Here is a 21,729-nt window from a genome sequence, read left to right on the forward strand (position 1 = left end):
CTGAACCCTCACACCTGAGCCTCGTTGGAGCTTCAAGGATGTGGTGTCCACTCATGGGGGTCCCAGGACATTGCTGGACAGGACTGGGCCTGGGCGGGAGGGGCCCGGACCTGGCCACAGACATTCTGTGGGCGATGGGGTGCTGCTGGGGCCTGGGAACCCCAGCCAGCACCCCCTCCTCTGCCCCAGGAGCCTGACTGGACCTCTGGCCGGCTTATTGGTGCCCCCTGCAGGCCTCCCAGCTCAAGGAAGCCAGTTTGGCCCCAGCCGCCTGGGCTCAGAACTTGGGGGTGGGCATGTGGGTGGGTAGAGCTGGGGCCAGGGGAGCACAGAATTCCTGGGGTCTGGGGACTGGAGGCCGTGAGGAGCCAGGGCCGACGTGCATGCCTGTCCCCAACCAGCCCAGCTGCTCTGCGGATGGCGGCTGCTCCTCCGTTGCTCGCTTCCGCGTGACCGGCGGCCTGCTGGACCCGCCCTCCGGGACATCCCTCCGGGACATCCTGCACAGGGACACGGGGACATGCGCCAGCGCTCTCAGGGCACACCGGCACCCGCCACCCGCGGGCCCCTGGCCACGGAGGGCCTGGCTGAGGGGCAGAGGGAGGTGCCCACGGGCACTCAGCCCCGAACGGACCCGCTCAGAGGGGTGGCGATGGCAGTGATGCCCACACTGGGTGTCTCCACGGCGCTGGAGGCCTCCTGGGCCACCGCTCAGGGAGCACAGACGGCAAAGGGTGGCCTTGGGCTTGGCGGCCACCGTCATTGGGCTTGGTCAGCACCTGCCGCTGTGACAAACACACGACATTCCTCCGTCCTGGAGGCTGGGCGTCTGCGACCAGGTGGCGGTCAAGGCGTTTTCGGGGAGGGCCGCTCGCTGGCCGCAGCCTGTCACCGTCCTCACAGGGGAGAGCGGGCGCTGGTCTCTGCTCACCAGGGCCCCGAGCCCATCACGGCCCCATCACGGCCCCATCTCACCCCACTCCCCCTCCCCCATCGCCCGCCGGGCCAGGGCTTCCACACACGAATTGGGGGACACACAGTCAATCAAGGCTGACGGAGTCTTGGCCCAGGACCCCCACCTCAGGGGCAGGGGCAGCCACCCTCCCCTCCCGTGACCGGGGAAGGGGCAGCCCCGGCCTGGGGTCTCGCTGCCCAGTGCGGGGGACCCGGAAGGGCCGCCTGGGACAGCTCAGCTTCCCCTCCGGTCTCCCACGTCCCCGTCCTGGCGGGAGGCCCGTGATGCCAGGGTGCCGAGGCGCAGGAAACGCCGGGGGCGGGAGGCCAGGCCGCTGATTGCCGGCTCCGGTCATGTTTACCTGCGGAGCCCGCGCCAGGCCCCCCGCCCGCCTCGCGCCGAGCTAACACGGCTCCAGGATAAACACCCATTCAGCGCACAAGGCCCCTTTGTCCCGGAGCGGCTCCCGGCCCAGGACGCTGCCCCCCGGCCTGCGACCGTAGCGCGGCCAGCCACCCCGCGTGCCTTCTCCAGGCCGAGGCCGGGTCTGGCTCAGAGGCCCCGGGACAGGGACCGGGCAGTTCTCAGAGTGGCCGGAGGGGCCTCCGCAGCAGCCCTGGCCCTGCAACAGGAGGCCACCTGCCCCTCAGCCAGGAGCCGGGGCGGCTCTGCAGCTCTGAGCCGGGGCAGCTGCGAGCCCCCCAGCCCCTCACCCACCCACCCCAGCCACCACCTCTCCCCACCACAGTCGCTCACCCTTGTTGTGAGGGGGTCTCACAGGCTCTGAAGGCTCCTCAGCATCTCAGCTCCATCCCTGTGTAGGGGTGGGTGAGATTTGGGGTCCCCCTGCAGAGGAGGGGGTGGGTGAGATTTAGGGTCCCCCTGCAGAGGAGGGAGTGGGTGAGATTTGGGGTCCCCCTGCAGAGGAGGGGGTGGGTGAGATTTGGGGTCCCCCTGCAGAGGAGGGGGTAGGTGAGATTTAGGGTCCCCCTGCAGAGGAGGGGGTAGGTGAGATCTGGGGTCCCCCTGCAGAGGAGGGGGTGGGTGAGAACTGGGGTCCCCGTGCAGAGGAGGGGGTGGGTGAGATCTGGGGTGCCCGTGCAGAGGAGGGGGTGGGTGAGATCTGGGGTCCCCGTGCAGAGGAGGGGGTGGGTGAGATCTGGGGTCCCCGTGCAGAGGAGGGGGTGGGTGAGATCTGGGGTCCCCGTGCAGAGGAGGGGGTGGGTGAGATCTGGGGTCCCCGTGCAGAGGAGGGGGTGGGTGAGATCTGGGGTCCCCCTGCAGAGGAGATGGTGGGTGAGAACTGGGGTCCCCGTGCAGAGGAGGGGGTGGGTGAGATCTGGGGTGCCCGTGCAGAGGAGGGGGTGGGTGAGATCTGGGGTCCCCGTGCAGAGGAGGGGGTGGGTGAGATCTGGGGTCCCCGTGCAGAGGAGGGGGTGGGTGAGATCTGGGGTGCCCGTGCAGAGGAGGGGGTGGGTGAGATCTGGGGTCCCCGTGCAGAGGAGGGGGTGGGTGAGATCTGGGGTCCCCGTGCAGAGGAGGGGGTGGGTGAGATCTGGGGTCCCCCTGCAGAGGAGGGGGTGGGTGAGATCTGGGGTGCCCGTGCAGAGGAGGGGGTGGGTGAGATCTGGGGTCCCCGTGCAGAGGAGGGGGTGGGTGAGATCTGGGGTGCCCGTGCAGAGGAGGGGGTGGGTGAGATCTGGGGTCCCCGTGCAGAGGAGGGGGTGGGTGAGATCTGGGGTGCCCGTGCAGAGGAGGGGGTGGGTGAGATCTGGGGTCCCCGTGCAGAGGAGGGGGTGGGTGAGATCTGGGGTGCCCGTGCAGAGGAGGGGGTGGGTGAGATCTGGGGTCCCCGTGCAGAGGAGGGGGTGGGTGAGATCTGGGGTGCCCGTGCAGAGGAGGGGGTGGGTGAGATCTGGGGTGCCCATGCAGAGGAGGGGGTGGGTGAGATCTGGGGTCCCCGTGCAGAGGAGGGGGTGGGTGAGATCTGGGGTCCCTGTGCAGAGGAGGGGGTGGGTGACATCTGGGGTTCCTGTGCAGAGGAGGGGGTGGGTTGGGGGTACTTGTCCAGGGGCCTATGGGAGGGGTGCCAGGGGAGCAGTGGGGCTGGGAATGGGTTACCACCTTGTGGTGGGTGGGGGCTGCATGTTGAGGGCAGGAGCCTGGGTCATTCCAGGGAAGGGGCCCAGCACGACAAAGAGGGGCCCAGAGCGCTGCTTTGAGTAGCAGGACTTCGGGGGTGCTGGCCTGGCTTGGAGGGCCCCACGCCCACCACCCATACCCCTGCAGCCCTCACCCTGGGGTTTGGTCAGGTTGAAGACACACATCTGCTCTTGGGGTGCCTCCCAGGGTCTGAGTCCCCCTAAACCAGCCACTCCGCACAGAACGAGACAACAGCATGGAGGCTCAGAGCCCTGAGCAGGGCCTGGAGGGTCAGCGTGGGCGGCCGGCCCGGAGAGGGGCGCTCTGCACGGGAGGAACATATGCTGGGGCCCCAGGTCCGGCCACAGTGGGTGTGGTTTGGGGGTGTCAGGGAGGCCTCCTGAGAAGTGGCTGCTGAGCACAGAGGTGACAGCTTCCGGCCGGCCGGCCGGCCCCCGCCCGAGGGCTGGGAGCACTGCAGGCTGGCCCTCAGCCTCAGGAGGGACGTGTGTGACTGTTTACAAAAGGACCTCCGGCCCTGGCCGGTGTTGCTCAGTGGGTAGAGCGTCGGCCTGAGAACTGAAGGGTCCCGGGTTCGATTCCAGTCAGGGCACATGCCTGGGTTGCGGGCTCGATCCCCAGTAGGGGGCCTGCAGGAGGCAACCGATCAATGGTTCTCTCATCATTGATGTTTCTATCTCTCCCTCTCCCTTCCTCTCTGAAATCAATAAAAAATAAAAAACCAAAAAGCACCTCCTGTGCCGGCAGTGGGGCAGGAGGGCCCAGGAGGGGGCCGGAGCTGCCACGGGGTGAGGAGAGGACAGGGCTGCGCACGGGGCCATGGGGAGCGGGGGGCAGAGTGGCCGCGGTCCCTGCCCCGGCCTGGCCCGTGTCCCTGTACCAGACAGTCTCCCCCAAGCCCTCCCTCCACCTGTGGGGTCCTGACGCCCCAGCCAGCCAGAGCCCCAAGTGCAGGTCCCCAGCCAGGACGTCACCTCCAGGCCCTGACCCTGCACCTTGGCCCACGGCCGGCAGCGCCCCCTGGTGGCAGCCAGGCACATCGCCGCTGCCCACCCTCCGGCCAGTCCCAGCCAGGCTGTGGCCCCCACAGGTCTGACGGCTCTTTTTGGTCCCCATCCACGATGAGGGGGGGAAAGCACCCCTTTGTTGGTTCCCCCCAGGCCTGAGCGTGGGCACCGCCTTAGCCGGGCCAGGTGGCGGCCGCTCCCCTGCACTGGGCCTGTTCCTGGGACCCAGCGGGCTCCAGGCCCAGCAGCACCTGCTCCCCTGGGAGCGGTCAGACACACAGACCTGGGCCTGCCATGCCATTGGTCAGCACCCAGGAGCCCCGGTGTGAGGACCTGGCTCCTGGGCACAGGGCGTCTCAGTCTGTGACGAGTGTCCGGCCAGCTTCGTGCCATGTGTCTCGGGACTGGGCCGTGATGCCCTGCAGGCTGAGCCTCCGCCTGGGGCTGCCCCCCTCCCGCCGGCGCCTCTCCAGGGCCTCACCGGCCTGCAGTGCACCCCCCGGGCCCCAACACCTCACTCGGCCAGAGAGGAAGGGACCCAGGGCCCAGGGTCAGCGAGCTGAGGACAGGCTCCGTGGAGCAGATGTCCACGTACTGAGCCACGGCTGGGAGCTGGAGGTCTGCACTGGCTGGTGCCCCCAGACCTCAGCTCAGCTGCTGGGAGGATCCTCGAGCCGCAGGGGCAGGCCTGGCTCAGCTGGTCAGGGCCCAGCTGGGAGCCTGAGGTCCGGAGCAGACAGACCTGCTTCCTCCGCGTTTCCCTGGTCAGTCCATGGGGCTGGACGAGGCCACTGAGCAGCCAGGACACCGGTGCCACGTGTGACTCAGCCACAGGCGCCAATCCCGCAGCCCACCTCCGTGCGGGCTCTTCACAGGCTACCACCCCCTTGCCATTTGTTTTTACATTAAAATTGCAGTGGCCCCGGCCGGTTTGAGTCAGTGGATAGAGCGTCGGTCTGCAGACTGAAGGGTCCCAGGTTCGATTCTGGTCAGGGCACAGGCCTGGGTTGCGGGCTCCATCCCCAGGAGGGGGCATGTGGGAGGCAGCCGATCAATGGTTCTCTCATCACTGATCTTCTCTCTCTCTCCCTTCCTCTCTGAAATCAATAAAAATATCTTAAAAATAAATAAACGCTGGTCCATTGGACTCTGACCTGTGGTTGGAGGCAGACCCAGCAGGCTGTGTGTCCGCCTGGCAGCCCGAGGTGCGGGCAGAGGGGCCGGAGGCACAGGGGCCGTGCAGGGTCCGGCCAAAGCTGGAAGCCTGGCTTTAATCAAGATAGAGCAACTGCAGTGCTAAACTCCATTTTATTCAGTCTCGTTCCTAAAATAATCATAGTTTAAACATGAGCTGAGGTTAGGAGAGGAGAAAGGACGTGAAACCCGACAGACAGACAGACAGACAGACAGACAGGAGGGCGGGTGTGCGGGGCGGAACCCCACGTCAGATCTTCTCCATCTTGGAAATGAGGTCGTCACAGATTCTCGTCAGCTCGTCGTTCTCTTTCGTCTGAAAGAGGAAGGTCACCCCCTCCGTCTCCCAGTGCTCAGACCTGGCAGCAGGGGCCCCGGTGGAGAGGAGTTGGGAAGAGGGTAGTGGCCCAGCCTGGGAGCCAGCAGGCCACGGGGCTGGTGACAGGGCAGGTCCCAGACCCCAGGGGCTCGTCCCTCCCGCTCCCGGGCCTCAGGCCTGCGCCCACCTTCTGCTCCACGGCCTTCTCCAGCGACTGGACTCGCATCTGCTCCTTCCTCAGGCTCGCCTGGAAGGCCAGCGCCTCCGCCTGGGCCTTGCTCCGGACCTGGGCGATCTCCTCGTTGGCCCTGCACGTGGGGAAAGCGGGCTCAGCCTCCTGCCTCCCCCGTCACCCACCGCCCAAGGCGTCCCGGACTTACAGCCGGAGCTTCTCCTCCGCGTGGGCCTTCAGTGCCTGGTACCGCTGGCCCTCCTTCTGGACCCGGACGATGTAGTCCTCCACGCACTTCTTCAGCGACTCCTCATTCTGTAAGGGGGGCGCGTTACTACTGCCCGTTCGCTGCTCTGGGGTCAGGTGTACGAGGCCCCGGCCAGGCCCCCTGGACATCCACCTCGCGGCAGCTCAGACGAGAAAGGGCTCGGAGCAGCACTTGCCGCGTTTCTTTTGGAAAAGGCCCTCCACACACAGCCAGGCCTCCCCCTCCCTGGACACCAGGCCTGTCCTGACCCCTATGGAGCCTGCCCGGCACCAGCGCTTCCCTCGCCCGCAGCGCTGGGTGCCCGAGGTGGACCTGGCCAGGCTCCTCCGGAAGGCAGCGCTGGCTCCTCGGTGCCCAGTCACCAGGGCATCCGCTGGCCCGCACGGTCCTGCCCAAGCTGTGCCTCCAGCTCCTCTGCTCACCTGCCCAGGCCCCCCCAGGCCGACAGCACCCCCACCCTAGCCCGGCCCACTGGGGAGACTGGCCACACAGCAAGGCTGAGCCAGGTGCCGAGTTCAAGGGACCAGGACGCGGTGGGGCGGCAGCTCCTGCCCGATGGGCTGGGGACCAAGCATGACAAGACGGGTCACAGGGCAGAGCCCACCTACCGTCCGGTAGCCCTCGATCACCTCCTTCTGCTTCTCAAACCGCTTGAAGAGGTCGGAGAAGGACTTCTCCATGGAGCTCAGATCTGTGCTCAGCTGCTCTTTTTCTTTCAGAACCTTCTGGATCTCGGCTTTGGCAAGTTCCTGCTGTTTCTGAGCCTCCTCTTGGAAAGGGAAAAGCACAGGGGGTTGGGGAAAGTCCCCACACGGGTGACAGAGAGCAGGGAGTGGGACGGAGGCGAGGGAGGGGGCAGCGTCAGCCGCAGCATGCGGAGGTCCTGCCCGAGGAAGGTGACCAGGCCCCCCCCCCCCCCCCCCCGGCCCCAGCAGGACCTGGGGCCCAAGTGCCCTGAGCACAGCACCTCCTCAATACCAGGTCCCAGGACCCAAGGTGCGGACAGGAACCCAGGGCCCGACAGCAGAGCCGCGGTGACACCTGTCCCCACAGTTGGGGCCTCTGGAACCTGAGTCCCTGGCCTGGGGAGAGGCAGGGTGCTCCCACCCCGGCCCAGACACACCCAGAGCCGATGCCCACAGAGTGAAGCTGGACACGCCGTGGGAGGACCCCACCCGTTCCCTGTGGTCCCAACTGCTGGCTCGGGTTCTGGCCAATTTGGGAACCGTGAGCACCAGCCCTACAGCCTGACCCGGTCGCCTGGACCCCAGCTGCTTCCGCACTGGCCTTGGCTGCTCTCCGCTGGGGGCTGCGGCACCGAGGGGGGGAGCTGCAGCTAGAAAGGGGGTTTGGGGGCCGCACACTTACCCATCGCCTGGTACATGAAGCTCTCGTACCCGTCCATGACCTTCCTGTGGGAGGAGCAGATGCATAAGTGCCATGGCGGGCCATGCCCCCACTCCAGCCTCGCCAGCCCCGCAGGCCTCACCCCACCCCCAGGTCCCCCTCGCAGGCCTCACCCCACCCCCAGGTCCCCCCACAGGCCTCACCCCACCCCCGGGTCCCCCCGCAGGCCTCACCTCACCCCCGGGTCCCCCCGCAGGCCTCACCCCACCCCCAGGTCCCCCTCGCAGGCCTCACCCCACCCCCGGGTCCCCCCGCAGGCCTCACCCCACCCCCGGGTCCCCCTCGCAGGCCTCACCCCACCCCCGGGTCCCCCTCGCAGGCCTCACCCCACCCCCGGGTCCCCCTCGCAGGCCTCACCCCACCCCCGGGTCCCCCTCGCAGGCCTCACCCCACCCCCGGGTCCCCCCGCAGGCCTCACCTCACCCCCGGGTCCCCCCGCAGGCCTCACCTCACCCCCGGGTCCCCCCGCAGGCCTCACCTCACCCCCGGGTCCCCCCGCAGGCCTCACCTCACCCCCGGGTCCCCCCGCAGGCCTCACCTCACCCCCGGGTCCCCCCGCAGGCCTCACCCCATCTCCAGGTTTTTCTGGTGCAGCTCCTCACACTGGCTCCTCAGCTGCAGGACCTCCTTCTGCGCTGCCTCCACCTGCACAGGAGGCGTGGACATCACCAGCTGGCCAGCAGGTGCCCACTGAGAGCCTGGGTCCCCCTGGGGTGTGAGCCCATCAAGCTCCCCTTCGTGGGCAGGTGTGTTCCAGGGGGTCCCACGTCTGTGTGTGGGGTGTGGGCTGGGGACGCCTCTTGCTACAGGCCAGGCTGGGGAGCAGCTTGGGAGGGGGAGGGGTGGCGGCAGACACCACCACACTGGAGGCAGCTCAGAGCAGGGCAGGGGCCGTGGGCAGTGAGGTGCAGCCTGGGAGCGTGTGCCAGCTGGGCGGCGGCCGGCTGAGTAAGTGGACACCTGGGGTCCCACCCTCCCAGGCTTCGCTCACCGCTGCGTCCAGGTCCCTCTGGCTGTACTGCAGCACGTCCACGAGGGGGCCGCCGGGCCTGAGCACACACGGAGGTGGGGGCACCTGTGGGCGACAGAGACCAGCTGGGCCCAAGCTCCTCTCCCATCCAGCCCCGCCCTGTGGTCAGGGAGGACAGGTCCTGGGGGGCAGGAGGCTCCAGGACTGCACAGTGACCAGAGACAAGCAGGGCCCGTGGCCCCCCTGCCCACTGACCTCTGACCCTTCAGATCCCCGACCATAAACGCACCCTTTACACGACCAAGGGAGAAGCACTCACAGGAAGGGCCGGCGCTGCCGGGAAGTCCAGGTCCACCAGCGGGGCCTCGGGCGGGGCCCCCAGGGAAGGCGCCTCGGCGCCCTGCGCACTGAAAGCAGAGGAGCACACGCGGGTCACACCCCTGACGCTGCCTTTTCAGTCACTATCGGGGGGCATCGCCCTCCTGCAGCCGAGGGCGTCAGCTCGGAGCCGGTGCTCAGAAGCCGAGTCGTGAAGCCCCCGCCTGGAGGTCTCTGATCCCCGCGCACCGAGCCCCCCCCCCTCCCCCCGCCGGCCTACCTGCTGGGCTCGGGGGCCGCAGGCGCAGGCCTCTCAGGGCTGTCCTTCAGGAGCGGGTCGAACTTGAGGTACAAGGACTGCTTCCTCAGGGCTGACTCCTTAAACTGAAGGGGGGCGCGTCAACAGGGGCCCTCATCCTGACGGACAGCAGCCCCCAGGGTGAGGCGACCAAAGGGCCCGAGTGCTCTCTGCACAGACACCTCCCGGGGGGCTGACCCCCGTGCGTGGTCTTGAGTGGCTCTGGGGACCCGGGATAGGACACTGCGGGGACCACGGGGCGTGGCTAAGAAAAGCGCTGCCGACAGAGGCCCAGAAGCCGTCCAGGCGGCCGAGGGGTGACGGCTGCTCTAGGAAAGCCCCTCCGAGCCTCCCCCTCAGGAAAGGCCGGTGCGGTGCTCACCTGGGACGCCCCGAACTGCTCCAGGTAGTCCACGTCGACCCCCAGGCCTAGAACTGAGGGAGCAGTCAGTGCCGCCGCTGCCCCGCCTCCCGCACGGCAGACTGTGCTTCCCCCTCCAAGCAAAGCCAGCCGGCAGCTCCCTCACTGCAGGGGCGCCCCCGGAGCCCCACTCACACTGCCAGCACCCAGCTGCACCCCGCCCCGTCCCCCAACCAGACTGTCGGTGGGGCCGTGCTGTGCACGACTGGGTGTTGGGAGGCAACCCCAGGGGTGACAACCAAAAGGGCCCCGGGGCGAACGGTCCGCTGAGAACCCGTTTAAACCACCCCAGGCGAGTCCTCTGGTCTCTGGTAACAACATTTGCTTAGAAAACGAAGGGTGCCTCATGCCACACATAAAAGTAACCGAAAACGAGCTAAACTATAAAATTCCCAGGAGGAAGCACGAGGGTCCATCTGCACGACCGGCTTTGGCGATGAGTTCGTCGGCGGGACACCAACAGCACAGACAGCAAAAGGAAACACGGAAACGGACGCAAAGTTCCCGCCAGTGCTTCCAGCACCATCCAGACGTGGGACGAGCCCCCGGAGGCATTTCTGCACGTCAGTGTCTGACCGGGACCCTCTCAGAAAACACCAGAACCTCAGAACCAGGCACGGAGCCGGCGGAGGGTCTGACCAGCACCGGGGGAAGGTGCGCACCACCCGCCACCAGGAGCGCAGGTCCCAGCCCGGCCTGCTGCACCCCCGCGGGGACCCGCCCGCCCCTGGGGAGGAGACGGTGCAGACCCCGTGGGAAAGCGCCGTCCCGCAGGGCGTTAGACAGGTACGTGGGAGCAGCACTTACACCTGAAAGACGGGGAACCCGGACGCGCACCCCCATGTGTGCACGCACTCACGCAGCTGAAGGGGAACCACAGAAGCCCGCCCACCGGGGAGCGAATAACGAGCTCTGTCCACACGCAGGTCATTCATGCGGCAACACGGCCAACCTGACCACGTGCTCAGCGAGAAGCTGAACTCACCCCCCCCCCCCCCGCCCGCGGGCCTCCCCAGCAGTCCCTCCCTGGCTCCCGGCGCCCCTGCAGAGCATGCATGCTCGTCCCCCCACTTCCTATCTCCTTTGCGCCTGCGGCTTTTAAGGAGCTGGAAGGGGTCGAGCAGCCTCACGTCTTTTAAAGCAACTCAGTCGTGCGGTCTCGCTGGGCGCACCTCCGCTCAGAGATCACCCCCCCGCCCCCCCCCCCGCCCCCCCCCCCCCCGCCCCCGTGGGACAGGCAGCTTAACCGCACGCGCACCACGTCCAAGGCTTGGGCTCTTCCTCTCATCCCCATGGGGCCTCGGGCCCAAGCGTTTCTCCAGGGGCCTCGAGGCCCAGGTGTCCGGCACCGGGACGGTCACGGCGCGTGCGCACCTGTGCTGCTGCGCTCAGTGAGGCCTGGCTCAGTGAGGGACCAGCTGCCTGCGAACGCCACTCCACACGCGCTCAGAGGCAAACCCACAGTGACGCCCGGGGACAACGCACCCTCAGCCGCGTCCTGGAAGTGCTCCTCCTTTAGGTCCCAGGCAGGTTCGGGCCGCTGCAGAGCGGGGGGCGCTGGGTCGGCAGCAGAGGCCGTGGGCTCAGGGCCCGGACGGCTGGGGGCAGCCACTGGCTCTGGAGGAGTCGCGGTTCCCTCCTGGACGGAAGAGCAGGGTCACCTGGGGGCTCAGTTCGAACAGCTCGACAAGTCGAGGGTCCTGGGTGGGACCTAGCCTCACCCGTCTCGTCAAAAAGAGGGTGTGGGGGTGGGGGTAGGGCAATGGTGTGTCCCGCCTGGTCCCCACGGCCTCCCTCTGCTGTGAGGACGTGGGAACACTGGTGACCGTGGGAAGACACGCTCCTGCCTGGGCACACGCTCCATACCTCGCCCCCTGGTCCTGAGGTCCCCGCTGTGGTCTGCATCACGGGTATGTCATCTGCGGAGGCTGGAGGCACCTGCCTGGAGAGACGGGTCAACAGGGCCTGCACCCCTCACCCCGGGTCCTGCCCTGTGCACCCTCACCTAGGAAGCCAGGCCCAGGGCTAAGACGGCGGCCGGCGAGGCCCACCCACCCTCCGGAGAGAACCGAGCCTCGCAGGAGGACTGGGAAGCAGGTGGGAGCTCTGAGGGCTTCTCAACTCAGTGGCGGTGACCCCGAGATTCATTTGTCCTTTACCAGAAAACCGGTCAAGAGGCCGAGCGGCAGGAGGGCGGCCTCACCAGGAAGTACCAGGATGGGGCAGCGGGGGTGGTCAGGGCTCTGCGTGCATGTGAGCACCGGGCCCGGCTAAGCTTAGGACCCGACACTGGGGGCCCCTGAGCAGCCGCCCCAGAGCAGCCCGCAGCCTGAGGACCCGCAGGCACAGGTGCGGGGACTGCTTCTCCTCTAGCATCTTCCGGAGGGGAGCTCACATGGCCTGGCCCTGGCCATCCAGCTCCTCCACACCAGCCCCCTGCCGAGGCCCCTTCTTGGGCAAGTGCCTTTCTGACCCCTGGTCCTCCCGCACGTACCACCGAGCAGCCACCCGACACCGCCACCCTCACTTACTGGCTCAGGGGTGAGTCCCCTGCAGCCCCCGGCCCCGCCGGCCTGCCCTGGGGGCGTTCTGGGGGACAGGGCTCTCCCTGGCCTGCGAACGGGTTGAAGTTGGGGTCTTCCAGTTTGTCCCAGTCCAGGCTGTAAGACCCCTGGGGAGGAGGAACGGGACCCTCGCCTGCCTCCTCAGGGGACACTTCCTGCCTTGCCGCTGGTCTCCCCCCCAGTTTCCTTGGTGGGCGTGGCCTTTTGCTGGGAGCATCATCAGAAAAGTCAAACTCTAGCCTTACAGGCCCCTTGCCCACAGAGCCGGCCGTGTGGCCGCTGGTCTCCTCGTCCTGAGGACTGGGGGCCGTCGCCCCTCCAGTCTCCGGAGGACCGGCCGGAGCCGTGCTCTCAGGACCAGCAGCGTCCTCAGGGCTGGCCCGGGCCCCAGGCAGGTCTGTGGCGGGGTCTTCTCCGAGGGCTACTGGGGGGTGAGCGGCAGGGGGCGAGGGGGCCTCGGCTGAGGAGGCAGGGGGTCCGTTGGAGCTCTCTCCTGGGGCTCTGTGAGGGTCCTCTGCTCTGTCTGGGGATGCGATCCTGGGAGGATCTTCTACAACTTCAGAGGTGGGTGCAAGGGTTTTCTCCAGGGAGTAAGAACTATCGTTTTCCTCCAAGCCTTGCCCAGGGCCATCAGACGTTCCTTGTGGAGATGGGAACTGGTCCTCAAGACTCGCAGGGGCCTGGGGACAGCTTGAGGGATCCGGGGGGGCTTGGGGCGTGGAGGCAGGCCGGCAGGGATGCCCGTCTTCAGAGGCTGGCCTCGCGTCCTCTGGAGGGGGGTGGGCGGCAGCCGCTGCAGGTTCCTGTAGAATCTCTTTGGTGGGTTTGGCGTCCACTTCCTTGGTGAGCTGTTGGCTTTTAAAAACAGACTCAGTCAACACTACTGAACCCGCTGGCTTTTTAAGGAGGTTTTTGTCTACATTGAAAGCATCAGCTAAAGCCAGAAAAAAAGAATGTTCTGGGAACCCCGTTCTCAGGCTAAACTTCCACAGCATGTATCCCTGTAGGTCACTCAGTGCCAGGAGGCGGCGTCTGAGCAGCGGGCTTCCCTTCCTTCTTGGCGTGGCTATAACCCAGTGATGGCGAGCCTATGACACGCGTGTCAGAGGTGACACACGAACTCATTTTTTTGGTTGATTTTTCTTTGTTAAATGGAATTTAAATATATAAAATAAATATAAAAAATATAAGCGTTTGTTTTACTACGGTTGCAAATATCAAAAAATTTCTGTATGTGACCCGGCACCAGAGTTAAGTTAGGGTTTTTCTAAATGCTGACACGCCGAGCTCAAAAGGTTCGCCGTCACTGGTCTAACAGAACAGCATCTGAGTCCCTCTAATCTCTTTCAGTTAAATTTCAAAAAGAAAATACAAAGTGACTTTGCAAAGTAACAAGGAAACCTGGGGAGAGAAACAGATTCAGGTTCCAGAAGCTTCCACAGGGAACGGGGACACGCCTGAGGATGCTTTGCGTAAGGTGGCGGGAGGGTCTAGCGGGGACGTTTTGCGGAATCCCTTTCTCTGTGCCCCTGAAACTGCTTAAGAGGAAGAGCAAGTTCTAAACAGCTTAAGTCAGCAAAAGTCAGCAGCACAACGTGCCTGAGGCCCCTGCCCACTCTGGAGTCGGAGGGTCCCTGGCGGCCCAGGTGGGTCAGTTCAGCCAAATTCGGGAGAAGGGCCGCCAGCAGGGTCCTCGGAGCAGCGGCACCTGCTCAGCCAAACACCCGGCACCTGCGAGCTGCGGCGCGGCGCCTCCTGGTGAAGGCGGGGCGCCTCCTGGTGAAGGCGGGGCTCAACCCCGACGGGACCAGACCCCACAGACAAGCCTCTGAACCAGCCACCTGCCTGCGCGTCTCCACGGCTCACCGGCAAGGGGAGGCCCCAGTGGAGGCAGGAAAGGGAGGCGAAGCCGCAGAGGCGTGGTCAGGGCACTGCGGAGGCAGAGGGCCGGCCAGGGCCCGAGGGGCCAAGGAGGCGACAGGCAGCAAACGCCGCTGTCCTGCCCCGGCCACCAGACTCGGCCCAAGCGCGCACTTACTTCTCTTTTCGGGCCCAGACGCCAGGGGAGCCTTCTCCTCCGACCGCGTCGCCCGGAGCACAGCAAGCCTCCAGGCGGCCGCTCATGCTGGGGGTCAGGATCCTGTGCGTGTGCGGGTCCCGCAGGGGCGTCTGGAAAGTCACCTGGGGGAGGGGGAGGGAGAGGGCCCGCTCAGCGTGTGTCCCGGGGCAGGCGAGGGACGGGTGGGCAGCGGGCAGGCACTCGCCTTCATGGCTCTGGCTGTGCTCCTGGGCGGCACATTCTCTTTCTGCGACGGGCGGAGCACGGGCGACCTTCCGCTGAGGTCGGGGGGTGCCGACCGGAAGCCGCAGCTCTCTGCTCGGCTGTCAGCGGCGGCGTTCTCGTCACTGGGGAGCAGCAGACTCATCCTGGAGAGGCGGGCGGTGGTGTCAGAGGCGCCCCCCTCCTGCGGGGACCGCCCAGCGGCTGGGGCCACGCGCCGGAAGGGCCTTCAGCTTCAGGGAGGAACCAGGTTCTCCCGGACTGTGTGGGCGGCGGTCAGGGAGGAACCTGGGGAGGCAGAGCCCGGCCCGCAGGAAACGGCAGGGAGGCGGGGCTGCCAGGCCTTCCCGGGGAGCCCGGAGCTTCCCCATCGGGGCCTGCAGTCCGCCCTCCCTCCCGCAGCCCCTGGATGGTCACCGACGTGACACCCGAGGAGCAGCCGCGCTGGGCGGGGGCGGGTGGCTGAAGGGCAAGGCCAGGGCGGCCGGGGCAGGGGAGCGGGGAAGATGAGCCCGGGTGACTCGGGGGTTTGGCCTTGGCAACCGGGTGCGACAGGGCAGGGCCCGGCCGGGGCAGGGGCAGCACGGCCGCCGTCAGGGACAGGCCCGGCTACTCTTGCCCGAGGGCGCAGGTGTGGCTGCGGGTGCAGGTGGGGCCGGCGGTGGGGACGCTCCCAGCTGAGGCCGCCCAGGCGGGGCGGGTGTCGGAGGGGGGGCGGCTGCGAGGACGCGACCTCGCAGGCGGCAGCGCGGGGTGGGGGTGGGGGCTGGACGAGGTCCCGGGGAGCGAGGGGGCTGTCCGACGGACGAACCGCCCGGGACGACGACCGAGGAGCCGGGGAGGCAGGGAGGCCGGCGGCGGCTCCGGGGGGAGGGGCATGGCGGGCGGAGGAGCCGCGGGAGGGGTGGGCTCGGCCGGCGCCCACCTGCCGCCGGAGGGGCCGAGGCTGGCGCGGAGCCCACCCCGCCGCGGGCAGACGCCTTACCTGCCGGCCGCCGCGCAGAGCCGAGGACTGAACAGGAGGCGCCAGTCCCGGAGCCCGGCCGCCCGCCGCCGATTCAAATACAGACGGTTGTTGCGCGCGGCCAATCAGCGCGCGGTCGGGGAGGACGCCCGAGCGCCAGCGGCCAATAGGAGGGCGCGCCGTCCAGCCACGCCCTCAGCGCGCTGCTGGTGTGCTACCGGGGCGAGGGGCACGCTGGTTGCGCGGGAGCCGGAAGTCCTTGGAAGCGGGCGCTCGCCGGGCACTGGAAGCGGGCAGGGCTGTTCGCGGACTGGCGGTGGCTGTGGGCCCTCCGCTGACCCGGGACCGCGGGCGCAGAAAGGCCAGGGTCTGAGGGCCGCTTGCGGGCCTCCGTTTCCCCAGCTGTGAAACGGGACTAGGCGCAGCGCCGCCCTCCGGCGGGTCTTGAGGAGCCCAACCCTCGCGATGACTGGGGGCAGTTCACGGCTTCTGGCCGGGAGCGGGGCTCCGCGGTGACTCCATCTCCCAGAGCACCCCGCGCCGCCGTGGTGGACTCCATATCCCAGACCACCCTGCGCCGCCGTGGTGGACTCCATCTCCCAGACCACCCCGTGCGGCCCGGCCCCTACGGACCGGGACGCTCGGCCTTTCCCGTGTCGTGGGGTGGGGGGTGCCTCGCCGCGGGTCTGGGCGGCGGCGGCGGCGCGATGGACAGCCCCGAGGTCACCTTCACGCTGGCCTACCTGGTGCTGGCCGTGTGCTTTGTGTTCACGCCCACCGAGTTCCACTCGGCCGGGCTCACGGTGCAGAACCTGCTGTCGGGCTGGCTGGGCAGCGAAGACGCCGCCTTCGTGCGCTACCATCAGCGCCGCACGGCCGCCACGCTGCTGTGCCACTCGCTGCTGCCGCTGGGTGAGGCCCGCGCCCCTCCCCTCCCCAGCTCCGGGCCCATCGGTGCGGGGCCGCGGGGACACCCCCCTCTGAGAAAGAGCCGAGGGGGAGGGGGGGCTCCGGGATCCCCGGTTGCCCCGAGGCCCGCGGCGGTGGGCCAACCGCCCGTGCGTTCCACGCTGGCGGCAACTGGTCGGTTGCAGGCGGCGGAACGAGGGCTGCGAGCCCTGGGGAGGATGCTCGCCCCGCCGGGGAGGGTGCTCGCCCCGCTGGGGCGGGCGGGGAGCGGTCCTTGGTCGGCAGTTCCAGGAGAGGAGCCCGAGTTAGCGGATTCCAACAGGGGGACGAGGGGCCTTGGCCCAGGCCTCGGACAGTGGGTGTGGGACGGGCCGGCGGAGATGGGTGACATCATGGCGGGAGGGGCGGGGGCGGTCACAGGTGCAGAGATGGAAAGCCTGTGTGTGGCCGGGACACTCGGGCTGTGCTGGGCCGCCGCCCAGGTGCCAGCTGGTCTCTGGGAGCGAGTCTGCCAGCCCATGGGTCGGCCCGGCTGAAGGGTGGGGTTCTGGGTAGAGGGTCTCTGAAGGGTAGGAGGGGCGGGCAGACCCAGGGCTGGGTCCGCAGGGGCTGGACCACCGCGCCTGTAGCCTGGACCAGGGAGGGGTTGCCAGCTCGCAGCCGGAAGCAGCGGCCCTGGTGGGCGTGGGAATGCAGGGGGCTGCGTGTGGGAGCCAGAGCTTAGGGGCAGAGTGACCCCAGGAGGCCACACCTGGGGACTTGGTGGAGCCTGTCTTCATAGCTTTTCATCTTTGAATTGCAGTTGGTTTACAAGATTAGCCCCAAGTATACAACCTATGGCTAGACATTTATGTAACTTAGGAAGTGTTTTCCCCGTCAGTCCAGCACCTGCCTGGCGCCACACCCAGTGAAGACACTATGGATTGTATCCCCTGGGCTGTGTACTTGATATCCCGTCTCTTCACCCAAACCCCTCTCCTGCTTGGCAACTTACAAAATGTGGGTGAAGCCTATCTTGTGGCCAGACACAGGGCTTTGTTTTTATTTTATTCGCTTTCAAAAGCTTTGAAACTTTATTGACATAATATCTATTGCAACACAACAGATTATCCTGAGATATAGTGACTTGACCAACAGCCAATCTTTACTATTAATTTTGCAATCACAAACCAGCCACTGCACACCTTCGCCATCTACTTCATTCATTTCAACCTGCAGATTGGCCCCAGTCTGGCCCGCCTGTGCGGGGCACTGGCTCCCACGTGGTGGCGTGCCCCCATCCTTTGCTTACTGTCTGGCACGTGAGATTCCAGCTAGGGCGGGCCATGCTCTGATCTGCTCCTCTGGAGGGTCAGCAGGCCCAGGGGAAGGCCAGTGGCCAGCTCCATGTTGGGGGACACCAGATCCTTGTATTTATTTTTGCCATCCTAGGTTTTGCTAGTTTTCTTCATTACTCACACGCATAAAACTAAAGTGGCAAGTTAAAAACGCTTGTCTCTTGCCTATGGTGTCACTACTGTGGGCAAGGGCTGAGCTGGGCCAGCTGTGGAGGTGGGTCAGACCCACTCAGCCCGGGGCACTGACCAGGCCTGGGGCGAGAGGAGTGGCCCCTGGGAGGTGAAGGGACAGCACGGTGACCCTCAGTGGGCACCACCAGGGGAGGGTGAGGGCCTGGCAGTCCGACCTCTCCTGAGGCCGCTCCATCCCTGCAGGCTACTACGTGGGCATGTGCTTCGCAGCCTCGGAAAAGCGGCTCTACTCCCCAGGCCAGGCCCCGGAGGCCTGGCAGCTCTTCCTCCTCCTGGCGGTGACGCTGCCCACCATCTCCTGGACCCTGATCTACTACTGGTCCCGGGACCGGTGGGCCCGCCACCCGCTGGCCCGCACCCTGGCCCTCTATGCCCTCCCACAGTCGGGCTGGCAGGCTGTCGCTTCCTCTGTCAACACGGAGTTCCGGCGGATCGACAAGTTCGCCACAGGGGCCCCGGGTGCCCGTGTGATCGTGACAGACACGTGGGTGATGAAGGTGACCACGTACCGTGTGCACGTGGCCCAGCAGCAGGACGTGCACCTGACTGTGACGGAGTCGCAGCAGCATGACCTCTCGCCGGACTCGAACCTGCCCGTGCAGCTCCTCACCATCCGCGTGGCCAGCACCATTCCTGCCGTGGAGGCCTTCGACATCCGGTAGGGGGCGGGGCGGGGCGGGGTCCACTGAGGCCTGTGCCCAGCTGGCACCGGGTCTGGTCTTTGGGTCCTGGGAGGCGATGAGTGTGACTCTCGATTGAGGCCCCTGCAACCCACCCCTGGCCTCCTCCCTGGCCGCGTTCCCCTTGTTTCCGCACAGTACCCCCCACTTCCTTTGTCCATGCTGTCCTCTGAGCTGCCTTCTGCCACTTCTAGGGGAGCCCTCTGGGCTGTTTGGGGTGGGACAGGACAGAAGCGTGGTGGCTGCACCTCTGGAGCTGAGGTCCTCCCTTATTGCTGAGGCCATGGCCAGCCTGCCGGGACCCTCCTTGGTCCTGAACCTGCCAGGGCCCGGCCCCTCCCTCAGCTGCAGTCCTCCCTGTGTCCTGTGGGGGCTTGGGGCTCGGGGCTCAGGGCTGTCTTTGCTCGTTTTCATCGGCAGCTGGGCTAGGCCCGAGCCTCCATGTTCTGTTTGGTTGTGAGCACCCCGGTCGCCCTCAGGGTGCAGCCTGGGACTCCCTGATGCCTGTCCCAGGGTTCTGGCCAGGCTGCCTGGGCATAGGGTCCTGCCCTACAGAGGGGCCTGTGTCCAGTGGCCTTAGCCCAGCAGCCCCCTCCTCGTGCAGGCTGAACTCCACAGAGTACGGCGAGCTGTGTGAGAAGCTCCGGGCGCCCATCCGCAGCGCGGCCAACGTGGTCATCCGCCAGAGCCTGGGCGACCTGTTCCTGGAGACCTTTGCCTCCCTGGTGGAGGTGAACCCAGCATACTCGGTCCCTAGCAGCCAGGTGGGGGCTGGGCAGCAGGGGCTGGGGGGTGTTTTCTCTCGGCGGGTCCCCATGGGCCAGGTCCCTGTGGTGGGGGTGGGGAGCCCCACTGGGTGTCCGCCCGGCTCCTGTAACCCCCGGCACCACCCGCAGGAGCTGGAGGCGTGCATCGGCTGCATGCAGACCCGTGCCGGCGTGAAGCTGGTGAAGACCTGCCAGGAGGCGGCGGAAGGCGAGTGCCAGCAGTGCTACTGCCGCCCCATGTGGTGTCTCACCTGCATGGGCAAGTGGTTCGCCAGCCGCCAGGACCCGCAGCGCCCGGACACCTGGCTGGCCAGCCGCGTGCCCTGCCCCACCTGCCGCGCGCGCTTCTGCATCCTGGACGTGTGTGCCGTGCGCTGAGCCGGCCGGGCCAGGGCGAGGGAGCGGCCGTGGGCTGCTTTCCCAGCTGCACGAGGACGGGGGGCTTGTTTAGAGCTGCTCTGCTCAAGTGTGGGCAGGGCCGTGGACGGGTCTCGGGCTCTGCCTCCATTCCCCCCTCCTCTGGGTACGGGGGGGGGGGGTAAGGTCACAGAACACAGCTTGGGCCCATCTCCTGAGTATCCTGGGCCCCTGCACTGTCTGGGAGACCCCGGACTGTCCCAGGTGGCCTAACCTGGGCCACTTGCCTTAATTTTATGGAGCCCGCCTGCCCCGTGTCACACACCAGACCCAGATTCATCCAGACAGGCTGTGGTTAGTCCTGCTGCTGGCCCCATGGAGGCTGCTCGGAGGACCTGGGCAGAGCCTGACAGTGGAGGGGAGACCTAGCTGCCACCCCAGGTGAGGCACCACCTGGGCTTTCTGGTGGCTGCCCCAGGATGCCACCAGGAAGTACCACTCCTGCCCATGTTGACCCTGGGCTTCCCATGAGGAGCTGGGCACCGGACTGGCTGTTCTGTCACCGTTCCCTCAGCTGTGTGCTCCTGGGGCCACTCCCCGCCGGAGGGTCACTACCTATGTGCCTTCTGCTGCCCCCAGGTCCAGGGAAGAGCCACACCTTAGCTTCCTGGCGGGAGGCATTGAGCTGAAGACCATGCACCACAGTGGCATCCCACATCCACACAAGCTTGTCAGAACGCAAGCATAGGACTGGCCGCAGCCCCACAGGCCCACCTGGCTCAGAAGGGGACATGCCAGTGGGCAAGGCACTGAGGGTGTCTTGCCAGTTCCTGGTGGGGTGGCAAAAGGGCAGTGCCAGGACCCAGCTCTGGGAGGCATGGCTGCTGGAGCCTCAGACTCGTGACCCGAAACCCCCTAAAATTGGTCATCTAAGCAGGGGTGATGGACCTAGCTGGCCCACCTCACCCAAGGCCATGCCCAACCCAAGGGACTGGGGAGCAGAGAATTTGGGGGCCTTGGGGTGCTCAGCAGGTGAAGGAATTAGAGGAGGCAGCCAGGACCACGCCCAGCCTCGGTCTGGAATTTCAGATGCTGCCCAGGGAGGGTTTTACTACAAAAGAAAGATAATTTCGTAAAGACGAGTCTATTGTAGCTAAGTGATACAGTACTTAATAAAATATTAGCCTGAAGTTAAATGCACTTTCTCGAAGGGAAATATTTACCCCCCGATATTCAAGCCTTGGGAGCAGGTGGAGAAGCCATCTTAAAAATAGCAGCAGGGCACCCACTTCCATAAGAAAAGGCAGCAGGTGCTGTAAGAACCTCCCTCTGACTTCCTAGCTGGGTGGGGGTTTCAGAAGCCCATTCCCGGGGGTCCCGGGCGCGTTGTGGTCGAGGGGGCTGCGGCCGGCGTCCCGGGGGCCGAGGTCGGCAGGCAGGTCCAGGCCTCCATCCCATGCTTCCGCCTGTGTCCTGTGGGGGCTGCCGCCCTGGCTCCCGGGGGCTAAGCGCGATGTGGCTGCTGCACCCAAAACGCTTTTAGCGAAACGGTCCGTACGAGCCCCTCCAAAGCACAGGAGCCCGGCCAGGCTGCCGGGTGGTTAGAGCCGCGCCCGATACCCCAGGTTGCCGGGTGGATGCCCAGCCGGGACACCAGCCACCAGCCTGGGGCACAAATCGGGGTTCTCTCTCGCGCTCCCTCCTTAAAATCAGTAAGTGAAAAAGCTAAACACGAGAGGCGGGGCCGGTTCCTGCGTACTAAATGGCTGCTTCTCACACGCCCCGGCCCTGCTGGCGGGTGGGCAGGCTGGCGGGAGGAGCGAGCTCAGCGGCGGCGGAACCCGGGGAAGCGGGCGGCGGGCGTGGCTCCGCGGCTTCCGCAAACCTGGCCGACGACGGGAAGAACCGGCGGTGCGCCGCTGCCGCCGCTTCCGGGTTCCGTTCCCGCCAGCGCGGAGAACGCGGCCGGGCGCGGCCAATCGGGGACGGCCCCGCCCAGGCGGGGACCAATGGGAGGGCCGAGCCCTGGTTCCCTGCGCGCGCCGAGCCGAATCTCCCGCCCCGCCCCTCCCCCCCGCGAAGGCGCGTCCAATGAGCGTCGAGGGCCCGGGCACCTGCGCGCGGGGGGACCTGTGCTGGGCGCGCTCCCTGCCCCGCCGCGTCCGGGCGGCGGTCCGGCGGCTCCC

The 21,729-nt window shown here is 66.8% G+C and overlaps 2 protein-coding genes across 2 annotated transcripts; one reads left to right on the top strand and one right to left on the bottom strand.

Annotated features, from left to right (window-relative positions):
- Nucleotides 1-5,414: 5,414 nt before the first annotated feature.
- On the bottom strand, nt 5,415-15,409 carry TACC3 (transforming acidic coiled-coil containing protein 3). The gene is made up of 16 exons (XM_070400558.1): nt 15,323-15,409; nt 14,321-14,483; nt 14,095-14,237; nt 12,024-12,911; nt 11,359-11,434; nt 10,978-11,131; nt 9,454-9,506; nt 9,054-9,157; nt 8,775-8,862; nt 8,477-8,560; nt 8,054-8,130; nt 7,447-7,490; nt 6,687-6,847; nt 6,019-6,125; nt 5,826-5,946; nt 5,415-5,635 (listed from the first exon to the last, which is right to left on the bottom strand). Exons 2-16 carry the CDS (start codon nt 14,480-14,482, stop codon nt 5,570-5,572), a joined length of 2,328 nt encoding a protein of 775 aa, XP_070256659.1. The 5' UTR covers nt 14,483; nt 15,323-15,409; the 3' UTR covers nt 5,415-5,569.
- Nucleotides 15,410-15,558: 149 nt separating this feature from the next.
- On the top strand, nt 15,559-21,559 carry TMEM129 (transmembrane protein 129, E3 ubiquitin ligase). The gene is made up of 4 exons (XM_070400565.1): nt 15,559-16,213; nt 17,923-18,397; nt 19,024-19,183; nt 19,316-21,559. Exons 1-4 carry the CDS (start codon nt 16,009-16,011, stop codon nt 19,562-19,564), a joined length of 1,089 nt encoding a protein of 362 aa, XP_070256666.1. The 5' UTR covers nt 15,559-16,008; the 3' UTR covers nt 19,565-21,559.
- The last annotated feature ends 170 nt before the right edge of the window (nt 21,560-21,729 follow it).

The sequence above is a fragment of the Myotis yumanensis genome, unplaced genomic scaffold (assembly GCF_028538775.1).
Source record: "Myotis yumanensis isolate MYYU_CA2020_CCGP unplaced genomic scaffold, mMyoYum1.0.hap1 SCAF_1, whole genome shotgun sequence".
NCBI lineage: Eukaryota > Metazoa > Chordata > Mammalia > Chiroptera > Vespertilionidae > Myotis > Myotis yumanensis.

Bases quoted from the DNA above. Each gene is read 5' to 3' on its own strand.
- TACC3 (XM_070400558.1), bottom strand. From the start codon at position 14,482: ATGAGTCTGCTGCTCCCCAGTGACGAGAACGCCGCCGCTGACAGCCGA. The intron at 11,132-11,358 runs GTATGGAGCGTG...TCTTCCGTCCAG, and splicing joins CCTCAGGACCAGGGGGCGAG to GAGGGAACCGCGACTCCTCC. The intron at 8,131-8,476 runs GTGAGCGAAGCC...CCTCCTGTGCAG, and splicing joins AGAGGGACCTGGACGCAGCG to GTGGAGGCAGCGCAGAAGGA.
- TMEM129 (XM_070400565.1), top strand. From the start codon at position 16,009: ATGGACAGCCCCGAGGTCACCTTCACGCTGGCCTACCTGGTGCTGGCC. The intron at 16,214-17,922 runs GTGAGGCCCGCG...CCATCCCTGCAG, and splicing joins CCACTCGCTGCTGCCGCTGG to GCTACTACGTGGGCATGTGC. The intron at 18,398-19,023 runs GTAGGGGGCGGG...CTCCTCGTGCAG, and splicing joins GTGGAGGCCTTCGACATCCG to GCTGAACTCCACAGAGTACG.